Source organism: Orbicella faveolata, unplaced genomic scaffold, assembly GCF_042242905.1.
Source record: "Orbicella faveolata isolate gen_17 unplaced genomic scaffold, um_ofav_v1 contig_35, whole genome shotgun sequence".
Taxonomy (NCBI): Eukaryota; Metazoa; Cnidaria; class Anthozoa; order Scleractinia; family Merulinidae; genus Orbicella; species Orbicella faveolata.
This window is the reverse complement of record NW_028301564.1, coordinates 28,103,374-28,121,500: the sequence shown is the minus strand read 5'-3', so window position 1 is coordinate 28,121,500 and position 18,127 is coordinate 28,103,374. Positions and strand designations below refer to the sequence as shown.

The 18,127-nt window shown below is 39.6% G+C and overlaps 2 protein-coding genes across 3 annotated transcripts; both read right to left on the bottom strand.

Annotated features, from left to right (window-relative positions):
• Window positions 1-2,292: 2,292 nt before the first annotated feature.
• Window positions 2,293-4,772, bottom strand: LOC110046699 (uncharacterized). Its single transcript, XM_020752389.2, has 2 exons — window positions 4,405-4,772; window positions 2,293-3,408 (listed from the first exon to the last, which is right to left on the bottom strand). Exons 1-2 carry the CDS (start codon window positions 4,628-4,630, stop codon window positions 3,296-3,298), a joined length of 339 nt encoding a protein of 112 aa, XP_020608048.1. The 5' UTR covers window positions 4,631-4,772; the 3' UTR covers window positions 2,293-3,295.
• A 2,194-nt stretch (window positions 4,773-6,966) lies between these two features.
• On the bottom strand, window positions 6,967-17,852 carry LOC110046708 (histidine--tRNA ligase, cytoplasmic-like). Of its 2 annotated transcripts, XM_089272740.1 has the most exons (15): window positions 17,683-17,806; window positions 16,036-16,136; window positions 15,618-15,707; window positions 14,759-14,878; window positions 13,772-13,867; window positions 13,208-13,333; window positions 12,249-12,356; window positions 11,960-12,058; window positions 11,046-11,267; window positions 10,184-10,289; window positions 10,026-10,108; window positions 9,134-9,199; window positions 8,621-8,734; window positions 7,744-7,890; window positions 6,967-7,345 (listed from the first exon to the last, which is right to left on the bottom strand). In XM_089272740.1, the coding sequence occupies exons 2-15, from the start codon at window positions 16,129-16,131 to the stop codon at window positions 7,271-7,273; spliced, it is 1,548 nt and encodes a 515-aa protein (XP_089128866.1). In that variant the 5' UTR covers window positions 16,132-16,136; window positions 17,683-17,806; the 3' UTR covers window positions 6,967-7,270. The 2 variants fall into 2 exon arrangements, with proteins under 2 accessions (XP_089128866.1, XP_089128865.1); XM_089272739.1 differs by lacking the exon at window positions 16,036-16,136 and having other exon boundaries at window positions 17,683-17,852.
• Between the last annotated feature and the right edge of the window lie 275 nt (window positions 17,853-18,127).

The window sequence follows — 18,127 nt, the reverse complement described above, 5'->3', positions numbered from 1 at the left end:
GTCTTTTCAAACCAAGATACCTGTTAACACGAACTGAGTGACAATATGTTTAAGCAGTTGGTGGAAATAATTGCTTTGTTGCGCGCGCCAAGGAAAACCCGTTTTGTCTCTGCGCAGGTGACATGTCAGTAAAATCTCGTCAGGCTTGAGACTGGCTTTTGTTTTATATGCTATGTTATCGTCTTCCAGCCAGGCCAGTGGCTCTTGATATTCAGCTGAGTTTATCCTCTCTCTGCTGCCCAACCAGAACCTACGTCAGACGACACAAAAAAAGGGAGAAGCAACTTTTCGTTTCCCGGAAATATGTCAACATGCCAATCTTGTGCACGTGAAAATCTTGTGATTTACTACACTATGAGCCTGGTTTGACTATGCAATATTTTCCCTAAATTTCGATATTCAGTTTGGACTTACCTGAGTGAAAGACCCATTGACATTAAAAAATGCCTGAATATAATTGCTTAGTTACTATAATAGAGTTTAAAGGCGAGTTCCATACAAGCAAAATTTCCTGAAATCTCGAAAGAAAATCTTGACTAGAAAACAAATGTTCTAAAAAAAAAAAAAAAGAAAACTAGAAGATTGAGATTAAAATAATCAAGGGCACTGGTACATAAAAACTGTCTTCACGAAGCCACTAACGAGTTATAATTACCACTAACGAGTAATAATTACCACTAACGAGTTATAATTATCACTAACGAGTAATAATTACCAGTAACAAGTAATAATTACCACTAACAAATAATAATTACCACTAACAAGTAATAATTACCACTAACAAGTAATAATTACCACTAACAAGTAATAATTACCAATAACGAGTAATAATTATCGCTAACGAGTAATAATTGCGAGGTCGTTGCAGTCAGCGGAACAGTGATTGACGGTTAATTTGAACTGTCGGGTATTAAACAAACAAGAAATGCTCCGCGGAAACCCGGGTCCTACCCATCAGTGATCTGACTGGTTCAGCAAACTTCCATTCGACATATGGAGATTTTAGGGAAATTGATACGTACTCGATTTGGGCCGCTTTCCATTCAACACAAAAATTCGGAGGCAATTGGCATGGAACGAAAATCCGAAACTTGTTAAACTTCCGAAAATTTGAACCATTCAACCGAAATTCCGAGAGGAAAAACAACTGAAAAAGAAACGTTTGGTAGGAAATTTTCGAAAATTTATGCATACCTCGTAAAGTTCCTTTTGTTCCATTCGCTACTGGACATTTCTGAAAATAGAAACTAGAATTTTTCGTTAGATGGAAATCGCCCTTGGTCGAATTGATTTAAGCTCGATTTCCGCCGCTCACTCGAGCCCGCTCTTCCTTCCTCTCCGCGCGTGCTCCTGTCTGGAACATGCGCGGCGGTTGGTAATCGAGCCCGGCCAATATCAATCGAGCCCATCGTCCATACAGTAACGTCGTCGTCAGGCTCGATTTCCAACGCTCTCTCGCGTCCGATCTTAATTCCCCAGTGGAGCGCGGGCTCCTTTGCGGAGCAGCGGTCGGTAACTTACGTCATGCGGTTGTAATGACCAACTAATAGACCACTTTCGCTATATTAAAATCAATTCAGCTTGGCAGCGAGGCCTAGAGGACATAAACAAGGTAAATTGAATGAACATGTTTATTCATTTCTTTTGTTTGTGTCCTCTAGGCCTCACTATCAAGCTGGGATAGCTTTCATGCATACCCATCGTGCAAATCGATATGTGTGAAAAATTGGAAAGAGATCTAGGAATAAGACTAGATGACGGCTCTTTCTAGGTTTGTGTGAGGAAACCGGTTTTTCCAGTAGAAAATCGTATGGAACGGTCCTTTCAAATCGAAATTTTTTCGAAGAAAGGAATGCCTTCAAAGATATTCCTCATATCTCGGTATTTCTTAGTCTCCTTCGCAGCCGTTATTAGGGTCGTTACACAAAGGGACGACCCTAATAACGGCTGTAAAGGAGACTGGTTTTTACTGGAACGATCGAAATATCGCTGTATCATTAGCTTCACCGTAACTTTCAGCCGTCGTGTTTGTTCTTACAATTTGTTAGTGCCCAGTCTCTTTAAGAGAAAACCCACTGCAGATAATTTTTTGTTCGATAAAATACGTACCGTTGTTTTGGCAATTCTGCTTTCTTCAAGGTAAAAAAACCTACTTCTTTAACCCAATATTATATTTTTACAAGAAAAGGTCGACCCTTTTGAAATGGTACACGCACATTTGTTGTGGATGAAATGGCACTACTCCATTTGGCGGAAAATTCTCGTCCCTTTTTCCATACAAATGGGAAGGAGTTTTGAATTTTTTTTTTTTTTTTTTTGGCCATTTCACCTTAAGACTCTAAGATTTCTTCAACAAAATAACGTTAAACTCCCCGTGGGTCACTTAGCGCAGAATATCTATGTTGTGTTCACTTCCTGTTCCCATGCTGTCCTTTTGGTTTTTATTTTGCAACGTCGCCGGAGGCATTTTAAAACGGAGGTTTCACTCCGAAAACGCATCAAATGTTTTCCGTCCACACTACGCCTGAGGAATTTGAAGCGCAACAATCACCGGTCCAACATAAAGGAAACGCCCTGGGGACGAGGTTGTCACTGGTCATCATGATATTGGATTTGTGTTCCAGGAAAACTCGGTCAGGGAAATCACATGGTTATCGTGACGTCATCGTTTTCGAAAAGCTCCGTTTTCAAAATGTTTTCTGTCCGCACGAAAACGAAAAGCCGGCGTTTTCAAATATAAATTGCACCAGTTTAAAGAGCGTTTTCGTAAAGCTCCGTTTTCGCGTCGGATTAGTGTGGACGGTAGGTCTAACCATAGAAATAAAGCTGCGTTTTCAAATTCCTCCAACGTAGTGTGCACAGGGCCCTCATTGCGATTCCACAGTTGTTTAACCCCTCGTGTAACTCGTTCCCAGGCCGTTCTTTTTCTTTTAGTCTCATCTTGATAATAAGACTGGGAACGGAAGCTGATCAACATTATTTATAATAATCAAAAGGCATAATCGTCTCGTGTTTGAAAATTAAATGATATATCACCTCATCCTAGAAACGATTCTCTACCGCTGAAGAGATGTCAGGAACAAAGCACACAACATCAACCTCACAATATTAGAATAGCTACCGAATTTTCAAACGTCAGTCTCATTTACTAATCTTGCGGAATAATGATCTAGTTATAAAAGCCATTTTAAAGTTTAAAATATATTTATTGTTCGAAGACAGCCAGCACCTGGAAGCTGTGCGAGTCATTGTAAACAGAAGGTGTTAAATTTAATAGAGCTTCTTCAATATCATCTTATTCTTCGCCTTGTTCTTTCCCCAATACCCAGCGATAAAAACGAACCGGTAACATCAACAGTTGAACGATCCAGTCAAACAGTGGAGCGCAACAGGGAGAACAGCACTTGGCTGAAAACGAAGAAGGACAGTTAATATGTAAATTAGAAATAAAGTGACTGACTGAAAAGGACCTTATCTTTTGATGGCTTATTTGAATTCGGTGGGTTTGCAGCTGATTTCATTCAGTCGAGACTGAATACTCTGATCGAATTCAAAATATAAACATTTTCAGTAAAAGATCTTTTTATGCCTGTAGGGTATCAGCAAAGATAATTTTGAAGACTTAATTATTAAAGGCAGGCGTTTTCTAGGGAACAATAAAACTTTTAATACTACGCTTAAATAATAAAGAGCTTTAGCAGACCACAACGCCAGCGGTAACGCCGAGGAACGTACGAGGCCAGACAAACGATTTGACGAACGCTTATTATACTGATCTTGGTACCTCTTAGACTTCTTTCAGACTTCTTAGCCTTCTTCTTGAAACCAAATATATTCAACGAAAAAGGACCAAATTCTTATTAGTTAGCCATATATTCTTAGTCATGCTATCTTATTGTTCTATTTTGCACAAAATTAACCACGACCTCTACTAACAATTGAACACGTTTGATACATATTTTAATAGCTTGTGCAAGTTTTTCCATTGATGGGCGCTCTGATCGATCGATCGCGATCAGATCTAGATTCTAGCGAATTTTAAAGGTAAACTATAGATTAGTTCATAAGGCGTTTCACCCGCAGTTGTCCTCGCCATAGCCGTTGTCTATATAATAGGGAGCGACTCTTTTGTACTCAACCACAGAACTTCTTGTTGACCGCCTAAAAAACGACAAGTGATTTCTAGCGAAGATTGTAAAGCTATACATCTACGAAACACCTTCAAATTAACTTGAAATAAAAAACATTAAAAAAGACGTGATTTCAACTGGGCCCGTAAAACACTTCAAGAGAAGGCGGTACTGCGTTTACTTTTTAGGGCGTTAAGCTTTAGATATTAGATTTCAAAACGGAGTAGAGTGGCTATTCAAGACAATCCCAAAAGGTCAGGTCATTTTAACATACCTGGAAGCAGTATGAGCCACACAAGACAAGCAATAAGTGTGAGGAGAAAGACAAATGGAAATAGGATGAACCCAAAGCAACAACGAAAACAAGCGAAACACTTCGCTCCACAACCCTTCGTCTCTTTACTCTTTTCGCCCGAATCTTCCTCTTGACCCGATTCGACGTCTTGGCCACCCACGAGTTGGGCCGATTCACTATCTTTGTCCTTTCCTCCAGTTCCCATTTCCCAAACCCAAGCACAGAAAAGCCAACTAAAGGTTTAAAACAAAGCGGCAAACGTGTGTCAGTCAGATGGCAGATGTTTGCACGCGCATGTTGATTTCCTCCCCGAATAATTTCCTAGCCGGTTGTCCACAAAAATAACTATTCATGATTGCCGAAGGGCCCTGATATTAGAGATAATGCTATTTGCATTTTCGCCAGAGTCTTATTGGACAAGTCTTCGTCGAGGCGCTCGTGTTTTACACCTTAATGGAAAAATTTACATTTCATAAGTACTCAACTTTTTGTTCTCTCACGAATTTCACGCGTTTGTTTCTCATTTCGAGATCTAAACGTTTCCGAATCGTAAACGTCGCGGATAATACTAGGCGCGACGTTCTTTTACCACTTTATCATACCACTTTCCAAGGTCGAAGAGGCATTCGGATCCGCTTAGTGGCCGAAAGTTGGACGAGATCTTCTTGTTTTTACATTACGGCTAAGATGTACGCGGGCAAATCTTTTGTCGACAAGTGAAACCCACAAGAAAACGACTTAAAATGTTTAGTACTCCTTCTATATTTCATTACAGGTTTTGCACACTTCTATGGCAAGCCTCGTTGAGAAGGAGCGTGTGAGAGCCAGAAGACTGTCAGCAGGTGTTATGAAAGGGCCCCATTTTTATTTCGTTCTTTGACCCTTATCATTCACATCAAAACAACTAAACACGACAGAGAAGGCAGTTTAACAAATTGCTTAATTTTGACGTCCCGTCACGTTAAAAGGTGAAGATAGAAAAACAATATCAGCATATCCTGCCAACACAATTACTGTGAAAGACTTTTAATGTGCAACGACTTCAACCTGGCCACTTAAAAAGTTTTCAACCAATCAGAGCACGATTTTAACGATAAGAGTTTGAGTTTGTTTGTGATCTCACCAATCATTTTTGAGCAGGGTAAATATTAGCCTTTGGAACAGACAATATTGATTGGCTTCAAATCACTTTAACAGCGCAACATTCAAGAGAAGAAAATGATTTGCACTCAGCGCAGACACCTCAAATGGGCGCATGTCCGAGTTGTCATCTAGACACTCAGCTGGGTCCTGAATTATTTTATCTCGAGACTGAAAATTAATTTTGTCGAATAATATCGCCTGTAGCTCTGGGTTAAGGAAAATTTTTCTGGTTTTAGAGTTTGGGTATCCACAGTGTGTTCGCAATCATTGTAATAGTTACTAGACTGTACACAGTTGTTTTGTCCGCGCTGGGTTGCGCTGGGGTGGGCCTTTCCACAAATATCCGGAAATTTTTTTGAGATATTTAGAAGTTTCCGAGATATTTAAAAAATATTAAGAGATTTAGAAAGTTTGAGGATATTTATAGCTTTTCTTGGTTTAGCCCCTGTGTTTTCCTCGCTATTTCTTTGAAACAATGCTCAGTTCTATGCCAGACACGATCCAGTTCAGTGATTTCCCACTTGAAAAATGTATTCCTTATCACTAAAAGCGCTAAAGCAGCAATTTTCCAAAATGGCAGATGCTGTATGGTAACATCGAAGCCCCTGAACTCCTACCATTACAACTAATTTTGGCCTAAGTGATTCAAAATCGGTGTATTTTTACAAGAAAAAAAGAAAAAGAGATATTTGGAGGGTTTTCCGAGATGTTTAGAAACCGTTTTGTGGCATTTAAAGGATTTTTTGAGAATTTTATGTGATATTTGTGGAGATGCTGGAGCCCATCACTCGCAGCGTGCAACTACTCCATATTCCTGTCACGGCGTTTTCACAGACCGATCTATTTTTAGTTTGAATTTACCAAAATACTAAAAATAGCCGCTGTCGTTCGCGTTCTCCAAAATACGCAGAATTTGGTCATTTCACGTTGTTGTTGAGCAGAGAACGGCAAAGAAATCAACAAAGATTTTTAACGTTCGTGCGAAGCCATTGGTCTACTCATTGAACCTTTTGTTTGGTGGCGTTTTCGTCACCGTTGCCGTCGTGGTTTGCTTTTGCTCTGTATTGACAGAGGGAGCAAAAACGTTTGGATGGTGGACTGCTAGACCGGACATCCAAATGGAGAAAAAGGTCCTCTTACAAGGCCTTCGTACGATACTTTAGACAGCGATCAATTTTATTTCCCCATAGGAGAATACAAGCAAATCTAACTATATGCCAAATGCAGCTCAAGGCCCTCCTGTTGAAAATCCTATCTGGATAAAAGCACCGTCTATTTTATATTACTGGACTTCGCACCGAAAGATCGTCAGAACCCAGCGAATCAGGTTTGAACTATTTTTTTTGGGGGGGGGGGGGGGGGGAACACTGTGCGTTACGATACATCTTTGGTTCAGTCTTAACAACAGAATGTAGTTTATTCAATTGAAAATTGCAGGTCTCGTTTGTATCTATAGTTTTCTTCTTCAACTCGTCGAACACAGGCGTCCAGCCGAGATGTCTCCAGTCGTCTGTTACTGTGAGAAAATTGTACCCGCGTCATGAAGTGTTTACAAGAGAGGACAGGGACGGGGGTAAAACGGACTCGTCACTAGTTTACTCTTAAGTCTTATGAGACAAATTACACCCGCGTTTCTTGAGAGATGACTGGGAACAAGCCATGGCGTCAAATTTCTTCTGTTTTTATCAGTGGGTTATAAATTTCATTCTGATTGTGTTTCAAGCTCTGCACACCGTCTCTTGATTTCGTCGCACAGTTCTGCCCGTTTTATCGGTTCCTGGAAGACAAAAATACAAAAGCAAATGAAAAATCGCAATTGTGTAGACAGAAAAAGAGATGCATATATAATTCACCAGGTTGACAAGAAACAGGACGAGGCAGCGTGGCCGAGTGGTGAAGGCACCGGACTTGAAATCCAGAGGTCGCGGGTTCCGGGTTCAAGTCTACTTAGCTGGCGCTGTTTCTTGGTAGACCCCAGTTCAACTCCTCGGTCATGCTTGTAAATAGCCAACTGGTCTGCCTCCCGCCAGATGAGATTCTTAAGCCTATTATGCTTACTTAAAATATTTCTTTGTTTCAGTCTAAGTGAATGAGAACTAGCTAGGTGTAGCTAAGCGCATTGACCACTATAAAAACAACAACAAACAAAAGACCAGCATTGTGTGGTTATGTTACCTCTGTTCTGGAGCTCATTTCTCTAAGAGTTACACCACCTTTCTCAATCTCACTTTCGCCAATGACAACACAGAAAGGAACTCCATTTTCTTCGCAGAATTGAAATTGGTTCAGCATCTTTGGGTTCTTTTTGTAAAATAATTCAGCCTTGGAAAAGGAGAGAAAAACGCAACAAACTATAAATTAGCGCTGGTAAAGGCAAATTGTGAAGACAAGCCAAGTGGCCCATCAGGCCGGTAGTATGAAGCGACTAGGAGTATTTTTACTCCTCCCTACATGGGATGCTACATGTAGTCCATCGCAGGGTTACCCCCAGCATTTAACTCGCCGGTAGTGCGTACCCATTTATACACCTGGGAGGAGACAGGCGTTGTGAGGTTGCCCAAGAACACAACACAGTGTCCCCGGTCAGGGCTCGAACCCGGACCGCTCGATCCGGAGACGAGCGCACTAACCATGAGGCCAACGCCCATCTACAAACTAGAGCTGGAGCTTACTAGAAAAGCTTTCACGGATATCACTTCTCTGTATGTCACATGTAACGGGTGGCATACGGGTGAGATGTCGTGGAAACCGATTCAGCCTTGCACCAGATTGCCGGGTTGAGAAGAAGATATCTTAACGTCACAGCAGGCTGCACGAGTTTGAACGAGCACTGAAACCGCCCTGGACGAGAATAACCCTTACTCTAAATCAAATGCCAACAGCAATATTGACTGTTAACTGGTTTCACTGGGTATAACTCCGGGCACATCTCCAAAAACAAGAGCAGCTCAGCACGCAGATCATTGTGTTTATGCGCACGTCACTAGTGAAAACCGAGCTTGATGTAGTTTAAGCGAACGTCAGAAAATTAATATCTTCAAATGGTTATTACCTTAATTCCTGCATCCCACAGCTGGCAGGCAAGTTTAAGGCGTTCATTTAAGAGATTTTTCTGGCCGGATGCCACTAACACCTGCGTCTTTGTGGTTCGCACTTTGCCTGCCGCCTGCAATATCAACAAACATGATCGATCAAGTACCCTGGACTTCTTCACTGAGCAAATAAATAAATAATGTTACTTAAGTGTCACATGTATTTAGCACTGGTGTGCTAATTGGGGTCACTGTAAATCAATAAATAAATAAATAACCAAATATTTCAAACGGAACGTAAACTATTAAGAATCCCAACTAGTGGGAGGGTGACCAGTTGGCTTTTTACACAACGCCGTCGAGGAGTTGAACTCGGGACTACCGAGAACAAATCTAGATAGCGGTATTAAAATCCAATGCCCAAAACCACTCGGCCACGCCGCCTCCCCACACGGAATGGGTGATAAGTTAACACTACCAGGTATATGTGGAAATTGTAAAGTGCATCCTGAATAAGTTATATGTTACTGTACCTCAGCTTTAGCTTCCAGAATGGAGAATATTCTTTCAATTCCTATGCTTACACCAACACAAGGAACCTCGAAAATAAACAAAAATCAAATAAACACATGTCAGATCTCTTAGCATACTCAAGTGTAAAGTTTTATTTTGAGCAGTGGCCAAAATATTTTAATGACAATGCATTTCTTTAAGTTGCTTTCCTTTTTATTGACGGGATAAACAGTTTACCTAGAGTATTGAGCAAATAAGTAAATTAACAACAAAAAAAAGAACTACGTCACAGTTTGTGCATCTTGAAAAGTTTAGCCTAAATTTTTCAAGTTCGTCGTTTGTAATCCAGAGACTGAGCTCCTTTAATAATCTATTGTCATGGAATCGAGTATCAATTTGAGTCTTAATTCACTTTCAGTAACTTTTCCAAGTACAGCAAATCTGACTGACTCAGACTCTAAACATTTGCTCTAGTCTGCCTAGGATGAGCTCCTGACAGCCAACGAGCATAAAAAGAGGGCCACTTTTTATCAATCCAAGCAGCATCCTCTACTCGCTTGGCAACAGGTGCATGGCTACTACCTGAAGTTCTGATTGACCAGTACATTGCTTTGTTTATGTTTACACTCACCATTTGTAAGCCGTCATTATGAGAACTGTTCTCTTTCTTTTCATCACACAGGAGTGTTACCCATTGAGTCACACCCAAGTGAGGTCACACCCACTGATTTTGCACCACTGAACTCATTATGGACTTTCTATTTCGAGTTAGCCTTCACCTTCAATGGATTAAAGAATGTGAAATAAAAATGTTTTGGGTGATTTTGTCAGTGCGTGCAAACTCGCTTGGTTGTGAAAACTCCAGCTACATGTTCATGTATGTACCTGATACAGTAGTTAGCCATGCCTTACCTTTTTTTTCCTGGGGTCAAACATCCCAACAAGGTTGTCATAGCGACCACCGCCAGCCACTGACCCAACACCCACAGGCTCACCTGGTAAAATAAGCAACCAGTGCATAAACTTTACTTTAGAATGTACCATTTTTGCTGTTCATTTCACTTTAATACCTTTAGCAGCCTTTCCCAGATCAGGTTGTTCTCCTGTTAATATTGCTTCATATATTACTCCTGTGTAATAATCCAACCCTCTGGCCAGACTCAAATCGAAAGACACCTGAAATACAAAAACAATTTATTTACTTTTTAAGGATGCTGGTGCCAAGATTGTTCCCACAAACTTTCCATGCAGCAAAGTAAAGGTCAACTATTGCAAAAAAAGTAAAAACGGGGGGGGGGGGGGGTGGAATTTTTAGTCTTTTTGTTGTTGTTGTTGTTGTTGTTGTTGTTGTTGTTGTTGTTGTTGTTGAATTGGAGAAAATCAGTAAAGGAAGTGATCTATGAAAAGAAAAGCGGGGCTCACTGACAATTAGAGAGTAAACTGAAAGTGAGGTTAATGTAACCTAAACCAGTATCAAACACTGAACTCGCAGAGTTGCTTACATTTTTTTCCTTAGGGTGTTTGACATGTGGCGTGGCATGACACTGGGACATCCATCAATTATTGTCCATAAGTTACAAAGTTAACTGTGCAGTGAAAACAAATTTCATGTATGTAGTTACTAGTAGTGACTGTTTGCTCGATGGTAAAGGTAAAGTCTGCATGCGAGCCAAGTGGCCCATCAGGTCGGAGCTTATCCTGGTTTCTGTAGCATGAAGCGACTAGGAGTATTTCTACTCCCCCCTGGATGGGATGCTAGTCCATTGCAGGGTTACCCCCAGCATTAAGTTCGCCGGTACCCATTTATACACCTGGGTGGAGAGAGGCACTGTGAGAGTAAAGTGTCTTGCCCAAGAACACAACACAATGTCCCCGGCCAGGGCTCGAACCTGGACCGCTCGATCTGGAGACGAGTTTGCTTGATGAACTAACCTTATCTGCAATCGCAAACAAGTCAACATATTGAAGAAGAAGTTTCATGTCGTCTAGCGCTGCTTTTGCACTCTTGTTGCTGCTAAGAGCTTCATCGGCTGTCAGGAGTTCCACAAGTTCCATTCCTCCCTTAAGTTTTACGTATTCTCCGATCATATCTGCCACACTTGGCTCCAAACCCTTCTCTCCAACCATTTCTGCTTTCACGTCTTCCCAAGGAAGCTACAGTACCAAAGAAAGAAATTGAAATGAATGTCCAGGAATGCTTTGTCAAACATCTACATTAGTAATGCCCAGGACAGCATCAAAACCATAGGTCAATAACAATAAGTACTGTACTGAATAATAAGGGTGCCCAATCTTTATGCTTCTCAGACTCCCAGCAGGGGGGTGGGGGGGGGGGGTACTTAAAGAAAAATTGGGTGGGGGTCTGTGGCCCAATTCCCAAAACATTCACCCTATTTAAAACCAAAATCTGCAATTTTCCCTATCCTATTTATGACCTGACCAAAAATTCGATACCCTATTTATGACCTGACCCTTTAATCAATACCCTGTTTCAGACCTGCCTTATAATTAGTTCCTTAGTTCAGACCAATTTTAAATTGCTGTAAACATAATTTGTGAAGGCTTTTGTTGACGGTCTTATCAATAATGATGAAAAAGTAGCTTTTTCTAAAAACATACCCAATTCTAGGCTAGAGTGCAAAAACCATACCCTATTTCTGACCAAAATGGTTGAAAAACCTTACCCTTTGGGACCGCACATACCTATATAGCACGTATAACGGAGTACCCCTGGGACTCAGACAATACAGATTACAATACTTATTTTCCCAACCTATCCTGAATATACTTAGTTTTACATAACTTTTCCTTAGAATGAAGCTTTACTTAGTTCTTAATCAATTTACCTTGTCTAATTTATCCACGGCTGAACAAATGGATCGAAACTTCTCCTCTGGCACCCCACAAACAGCAAACATACCATCCAGCAACTGACGATGGTTAACCTGCAAGTTACGACAACAACAACATCCTTTATTTACCCTATTTTTTTTTGCTTTTTTTACAAATTGTTGTTAACATTATAAAAGGGTAAATAAACAGAATGAATGAATGAAAAATATTGATTGAAATTAATCAAAAGTTACAAATTCTAAGTGCAAGTGAAATGCACCATTATTCCTTCTAAGGAGTTACCTTTATTGTGAAATCTCCAAGTTTTAAATCTGTTAATATTTCTGATACAATCTTGACACACTCAGCATCAGGAATCATGGCGTCATACTGGCCAGCAATATCAATATCCTAAAGGAAATACAAGCAGTTTTTTTTTTTTAATACCTTGTAGTATAATGAAATATGTTTGACAGGTCCAATACATTGATTTATACCATAGCATAGAACATACAGCAAATCATTATACAGGAAAGCAGTTTTATACTTGGTGGTTTCACACCCTTCCCAATGTGCCCCGTGCATATGTTGCACTGATTGTGTTTGCCACTGTATTTTCTATGGCATGGTATAAAATAGTTACTAATAGGCAACACCTTGGAATGGGGACTCATTTTGGGGCAGAGGTAGGTGCAAACTTGGAGATGGCCTATTGTTTTATTTTTACATGTTGCTCTACCCAGGAGTATAAATGGGTACTGGCAAATTGTTGGAGAAACCTAACAAACTGCGGGGGAGTGACCTGTGCTGGACTAGCATCCTGTTCAGGGGGAGTAGAAGTACTCCTAGCTCCTTCATGCTACAGAAACTGGGATAAGCTCCAGCAGCTATGAGCCATTTGGCTCCAAGGCTTCTTAAAATAAAAAAAGCCTTGGTGGAAAACGGGTATTTAGTGATTTTTGGCTAAAATTGAACATTGCCAAAACTGGACATTGCTTAACACACCTAAACAAACCCGTGGTATTTTTTTTGTTGCTAGATTTTGCTTCGTTTTTGAGATATAACGTACATGTATGCAAAAAAAGTCGGTTTTCCTAGTGGCATCTTTCTGTCAAACGTGAAACAAAAAAAAAACTTTTGTGTTTCCTTTGTTTCACTGAACAATGAATTTCGATTTGAACAATTTTGTTTTGTGTTGTGGTGGGCTGGCTAGGCATAAAGCTTCCCGTGATGTGTAAAGCACTCTAAAGCTCATGACTTACACATTGGTAAAATTCCCTGTACCGTCCCCTTGTCATGGCTGGGTTGTCTCGCCTGTATACTTTGGCAATGTGATATCTTTTGATTTTTTCAATTTTATTCATTGCAACATATCTTGCAAATGGCACCTGAAAACACTGTTAAGGTATCTAAAATGTTACTGCGAAAAAGAAATTATAAATTATGGTAGAGGGCAGATTTGATATCACATATGATAAGCCAATTTACTGACCTCTGGTTTATGACATAACAAGCTGGTCCTTCCTATAACAATCAGACCATTTTGAGAAATCATTACCAGTAAATAAATACTCTTCCCTTTTGTTTCAACAATATAAACTATGCTGTTATTGTATTCAGCTGCAATTTGATCCAGCACAAACTTGACGACAACATATAAAATGCAAAAGTTTTACAAGATATCATTCACCATTCACTATTGGCCAAATAATAAATTTTTAATGACAAGTACATCCATCAAGTAAAACATCATTTCTCCACCTTAAGGATTACACTTATTAATTAATTAATTTATTTATTTATTTATTTCTACACCTTAAGGATACTGTCAAGTCATATCTTAGTGACAACAACTCTCCTCCTTGGTCAGCAAGATCATAGATTAATTTGGAGTCTTCACCATACTTTCCAGTTAATGTTTCCTACAAACAAAAGGAAAACATGAAAATGAACTGTGAATGTTAGAAGTTGCTAAACTAACACACAACATCATTTTACTCAGCATTTAGATCTAAACAAATCTTTAAGCATTAGAATGCACTGCTGAAAACACACAGTAAATCAGGCACAAGTTTGGAGCAGCATTTCAACTGAGCTTTAAGTCCACATTAAATTATTTAGCATTGTTAAAGGTGACACCTTGTCTAACTGATTATGATAGTTTTAAAAACACAGAGATACTTCCTTGCTCTTAAATTGTCAAGGGCCTGTTGTTCAAAGCCCAATTAAGCTAACCCAGGTTTAGCAAGAATTTTCGGTAAGGTTTTCTGTTCATATTGTCTGTCCTTCAGTTTTGAATTTAAAAAGTCTCAAATTACACAAAACATAGACACTGACAAACATTGTCATACAATTGAAAAATTTAATACTTTGGTTCATGTTTAATCCTGGGTTAGCATTAACCAGCTGTTGAACAACCCAGCCCAGTATTCAAAGAGGTACTCTTGATCTGAATCATAAACATTTGAAAGTATTCAAACCATAGAATGAGGTAAATGTAAAAAACCAGAAACCAAACCAGATGACTGGATCTGGGCTGGCGAAGGAGTTTGTCCCCCAGCAAAACCAGGGTTACTATTGGTCCTGTGGTGAGCCAGATATCTACAACAATGGTGTGGGAAATAACTTACATGTTACCCACAAAATATCCAGCAAAAATACGCAAGACCACAATAGCTATTGCCCCAAATGCCACCACACAATGCCAAATTTAGACTCTCCTTAACCCTAACCATGTAAATGTCTGGCAGTGGACATGCAGTGTGGCAATTGGGAATTATATATGTTAATGACCTCTAAACAGATAACTGCACCTTCATTTCGAAGACTGGAGTATCAATCTGCTCAGCACCATGTCGCTCAAAACAACTGATGATTGCTTTAAATGCCTTCTCTCTGACAGCCATTTGCTTTGGGGCATAGTCCCGAGTTCCCTGCAAACACAAAGAGATAACAAAACATGTACAGATGTGCATGAATTACGATGCACTTAATGATGTTTTTTGAAAAGAATATTTAAATTTTGAATTAACACATAATTATTAACTATGACTTATTGTCCATAAGTTACAAAGTTAACTGTGCAGTGAAAACAAATTTCATGTATGTAGTTACTTGTAGTGACTGTTTGCTCGATGGTAAAGGTTAAGTCTGCATACGAGCCAAGTGGCCCACCAGGCCGGAGCTTATCCCGGTTTCTGTAGCATGAAGCGACTAGGAGTATTTCTACTCCCCCCTGGATGGGATGCTAGTCCATCGCAGGGTTACCCCCAGCATTAAGTTCGCCGGTACCCATATTTATACACCTGGGTGGAGAGAGGCACTGTGAGAGTAAAGTATCTTGCCCAAGAACACAACACAATGTCCCCGGCCAGGGTTCGAACCCGGACCGCTCGATCCGGAGACGAGCGCACTAACCATGAGGCCACCGCGCCTCCCACAGGACACTGGTATAATTTGTGTATTGATGAGAATGAAAAATTACTTGCCCAGGAGAAAAATCTAATTGTCCTGGACAGCACTTTATTCACGCCCTGTTATCGTAGAGCTGAATCATCAGAATGAAAGTTTTATGTTATTTAAATCTCCGAAGTCTTTATCAGTAAACAAGCTTCTTTTGAGAAGCTTGAAGATATTCTTTAAACAATTTTCCCTTTATTTGAATGACCATACCTTTGGTGTCTTAAGGACAAACTTCTGGCTCCCCTGATCATTATCAATTTTCTTCTTCAGTTCTACTAATTTTGCTGTTTCTTCTTTTATCTGTGTTCAAAAAAGAAGAGAAAAAATGGAAACACCTGACCGCAAGTGAGCAATATATAGTTTGCTTTAATTATGGTGAGTAAAAGCAGCTCATTTTCAGTGAATTTAAGGGAGCACTTGTAAATGGAAGATTGCCAACTAAAGTGAAATCTGTAAGGACCTACAACTGCAACTTTAAATGTTTGTATACACATTAGCTACAAATATATGATACATGTACAATAAACAATGCACAATTAACCCTAAGCTAGAGGTGCCAATGCTAATCAGATCACTTTTTCAGTGACGATTTCTTTGGGTGTACATAGAGTATCAAGCTGCCACTGACCTGGTTGTCAAGACAGCGTGAACAGGAAAAGGAAGAAGCTCGCAACAATTTAGGAATGCTTAAAATATTCCTGATCAATTTAGTGGACATCATCATAATGTCTGGAAACAGAAACCAAGTGTCACCAGTATTCTCCAAATTAAACACTACAAAATTTATATCAATAACCAAAATGTAAGAGTATTTCAGTGAAGGTCATGACTGACGCCTAACACACACGTACATGTACAGACTGTTAATGATTGCAGCTGAATGGGCATTTGCTGTACAGATTTGTGGGTTGTGAATATAAGTCATGGTATAGAACCACTGAGATGATTTTGGCAGGAATTGAAACAAAAATTCCCTGAACACATTTTCTGTAAATAATATTACAATAATTATTATAATATACTATACTGACTGCTGAGTCAACATCGGTTGGAAGTTGGGAGCGGATTGCTGGCACAATACAGGAACATGCAAAAGTTATATATATTAAGTTTACACAGGTGTACATGAGCTATAGAAAGGCAAATATCTGAAAAAGAGCGTCTCCTTTATTAACCAAAGGCCAGGGGCCTGTTTCTCGAAAGCCCGGGAAAAGTTTCGGGCCTGTAAAGCCATTTTTAGTCCATCTGTATCTAAAAACGGAGAAGTGTATATGCCTGAAACTTCTTGTATGAAGGGAACTTCTCTTCATATTAAGAATATGTGAATAAAACAGCTCAGTAATCATAAGGTTCCAGATTTTGCTATGGCTTTACGGGCCTGAAAAGTTTCCGGGGCTTTCGGGAAACAGGCACCAGAAGAGAACAAATTTGTCACAGTACAAGATAAAGCAAAAAATGAAAAGCCCAAAATTGTAGTTTTCCTGCAATGTTCTAACATGGACTGATGGCAGGATGTTCATTTTTAAATTTTAAACTCCAACAATGGAGTTCAAAGTAGATGGGTTGACTTTAAGCAAAAGGAAACAGAAATCACTTCCAAAGTAACCAAGTTTGAAATACTCTACAGTAAACAACTGAGAAATCAAGTGTAAATCCAAAGGATTGAGTTTGCAATATTGGAGAATTTGAAATAACCGAGTTTGAATTTAGAGCAGTCTCTAACTGTAGTTTTTATTGACCAAAGCTAGCCATAACTACACAAGTTGAACCTTCAAGCCACCCTTAAGCCCTGTGGCCACACTATGCTGAAGAAGTTTGAAAACTGCAGCCTTATTTACAATGTTAGGCCTCTGTCCACACTAAACCGAAGAAAATGTCCACTGAAAACGGAGCTTTTCGAAAACGTTCTCCAATCCGGAGAAATTTGAAAATCCCAGCTTTGCGTTGTAGTGTGGACACAAAAAATCGATGACGCACGACAAACGTGTGATTTCCCTACTCGAGTCTTTTCTTCAAACACAAATCCAAAATGGCGGCCAAATTGGTGCGTTTTCAAATTTATCCAGCGTAGTGTGGACAGAATACATTTGATGCGTCTTCAGAGTTAAAACGCTGTTTTCAATTTGCTCTGGCCTAGGTGGACGAGTCCTTGTTTATTACCCTAGTTATAAGAAGTTACATTAACACCACGTGAAACCCATGCAATAACGACACGTTCTCGAAGCTCTTAAAGGTTAAAGAAATTGGTTGGAAAAAAAAAACAGTAAGAATTTACCTTCTTTTTAACTTCATCTGTCTGTTCCTCAAGCTTTAACTGTCTAATTATTTCTCCTTGAGTTTTAATCGCTTCCTGGATTTCACTCCTCGAAAATGGACTTACCTTCGAAGCCATGTTGCCCTACTGGCTAGCGGAAACGCTTTGTACGTCATGTAAATGCAATTTAGCCTCCCTTTCAAGGTGATCAGTTTAAGACATTTTCTGTTTCCTGTTTGTTATGATGAAAGCTGCATTGATGAAACGTCAGACTGTTTAAAACTGTGTTGCAGGAGTATGATTTTATTTCTCTCAAATGACAGAAATCAACAAGGTCAACAAGACATTAAGGTGGCTTACTGCAGTTTTGATGGAGTATAAGAGCCCAACTTTTAAACCTTTTGAAAAATGTACCAGAATGTTTTTGCTCTCCCAGATTACTATTTGCTAAAGTCTTCCCCCATTA

Coding starts and splice junctions, on each gene's coding strand:
- LOC110046699 (XM_020752389.2), bottom strand. CDS start 4,630: ATGGGAACTGGAGGAAAGGACAAAGATAGTGAATCGGCCCAACTCGTG. Junction 3,409..4,404: donor GTGGCTCATACTGCTTCCAG/GTATGTTAAAAT, acceptor CTTCGTTTTCAG/CCAAGTGCTGTTCTCCCTGT.
- LOC110046708 (XM_089272739.1), bottom strand. CDS start 17,799: ATGGCTTCGAAGGTAAGTCCATTTTCGAGGAGTGAAATCCAGGAAGCG. Junction 13,868..14,758: donor CTCCAGTCTTCGAAATGAAG/GTGCAGTTATCT, acceptor TTTTGTTTGTAG/GAAACATTAACTGGAAAGTA. Junction 11,268..11,959: donor CCGTGGATAAATTAGACAAG/GTAAATTGATTA, acceptor TTGGTACTGTAG/CTTCCTTGGGAAGACGTGAA.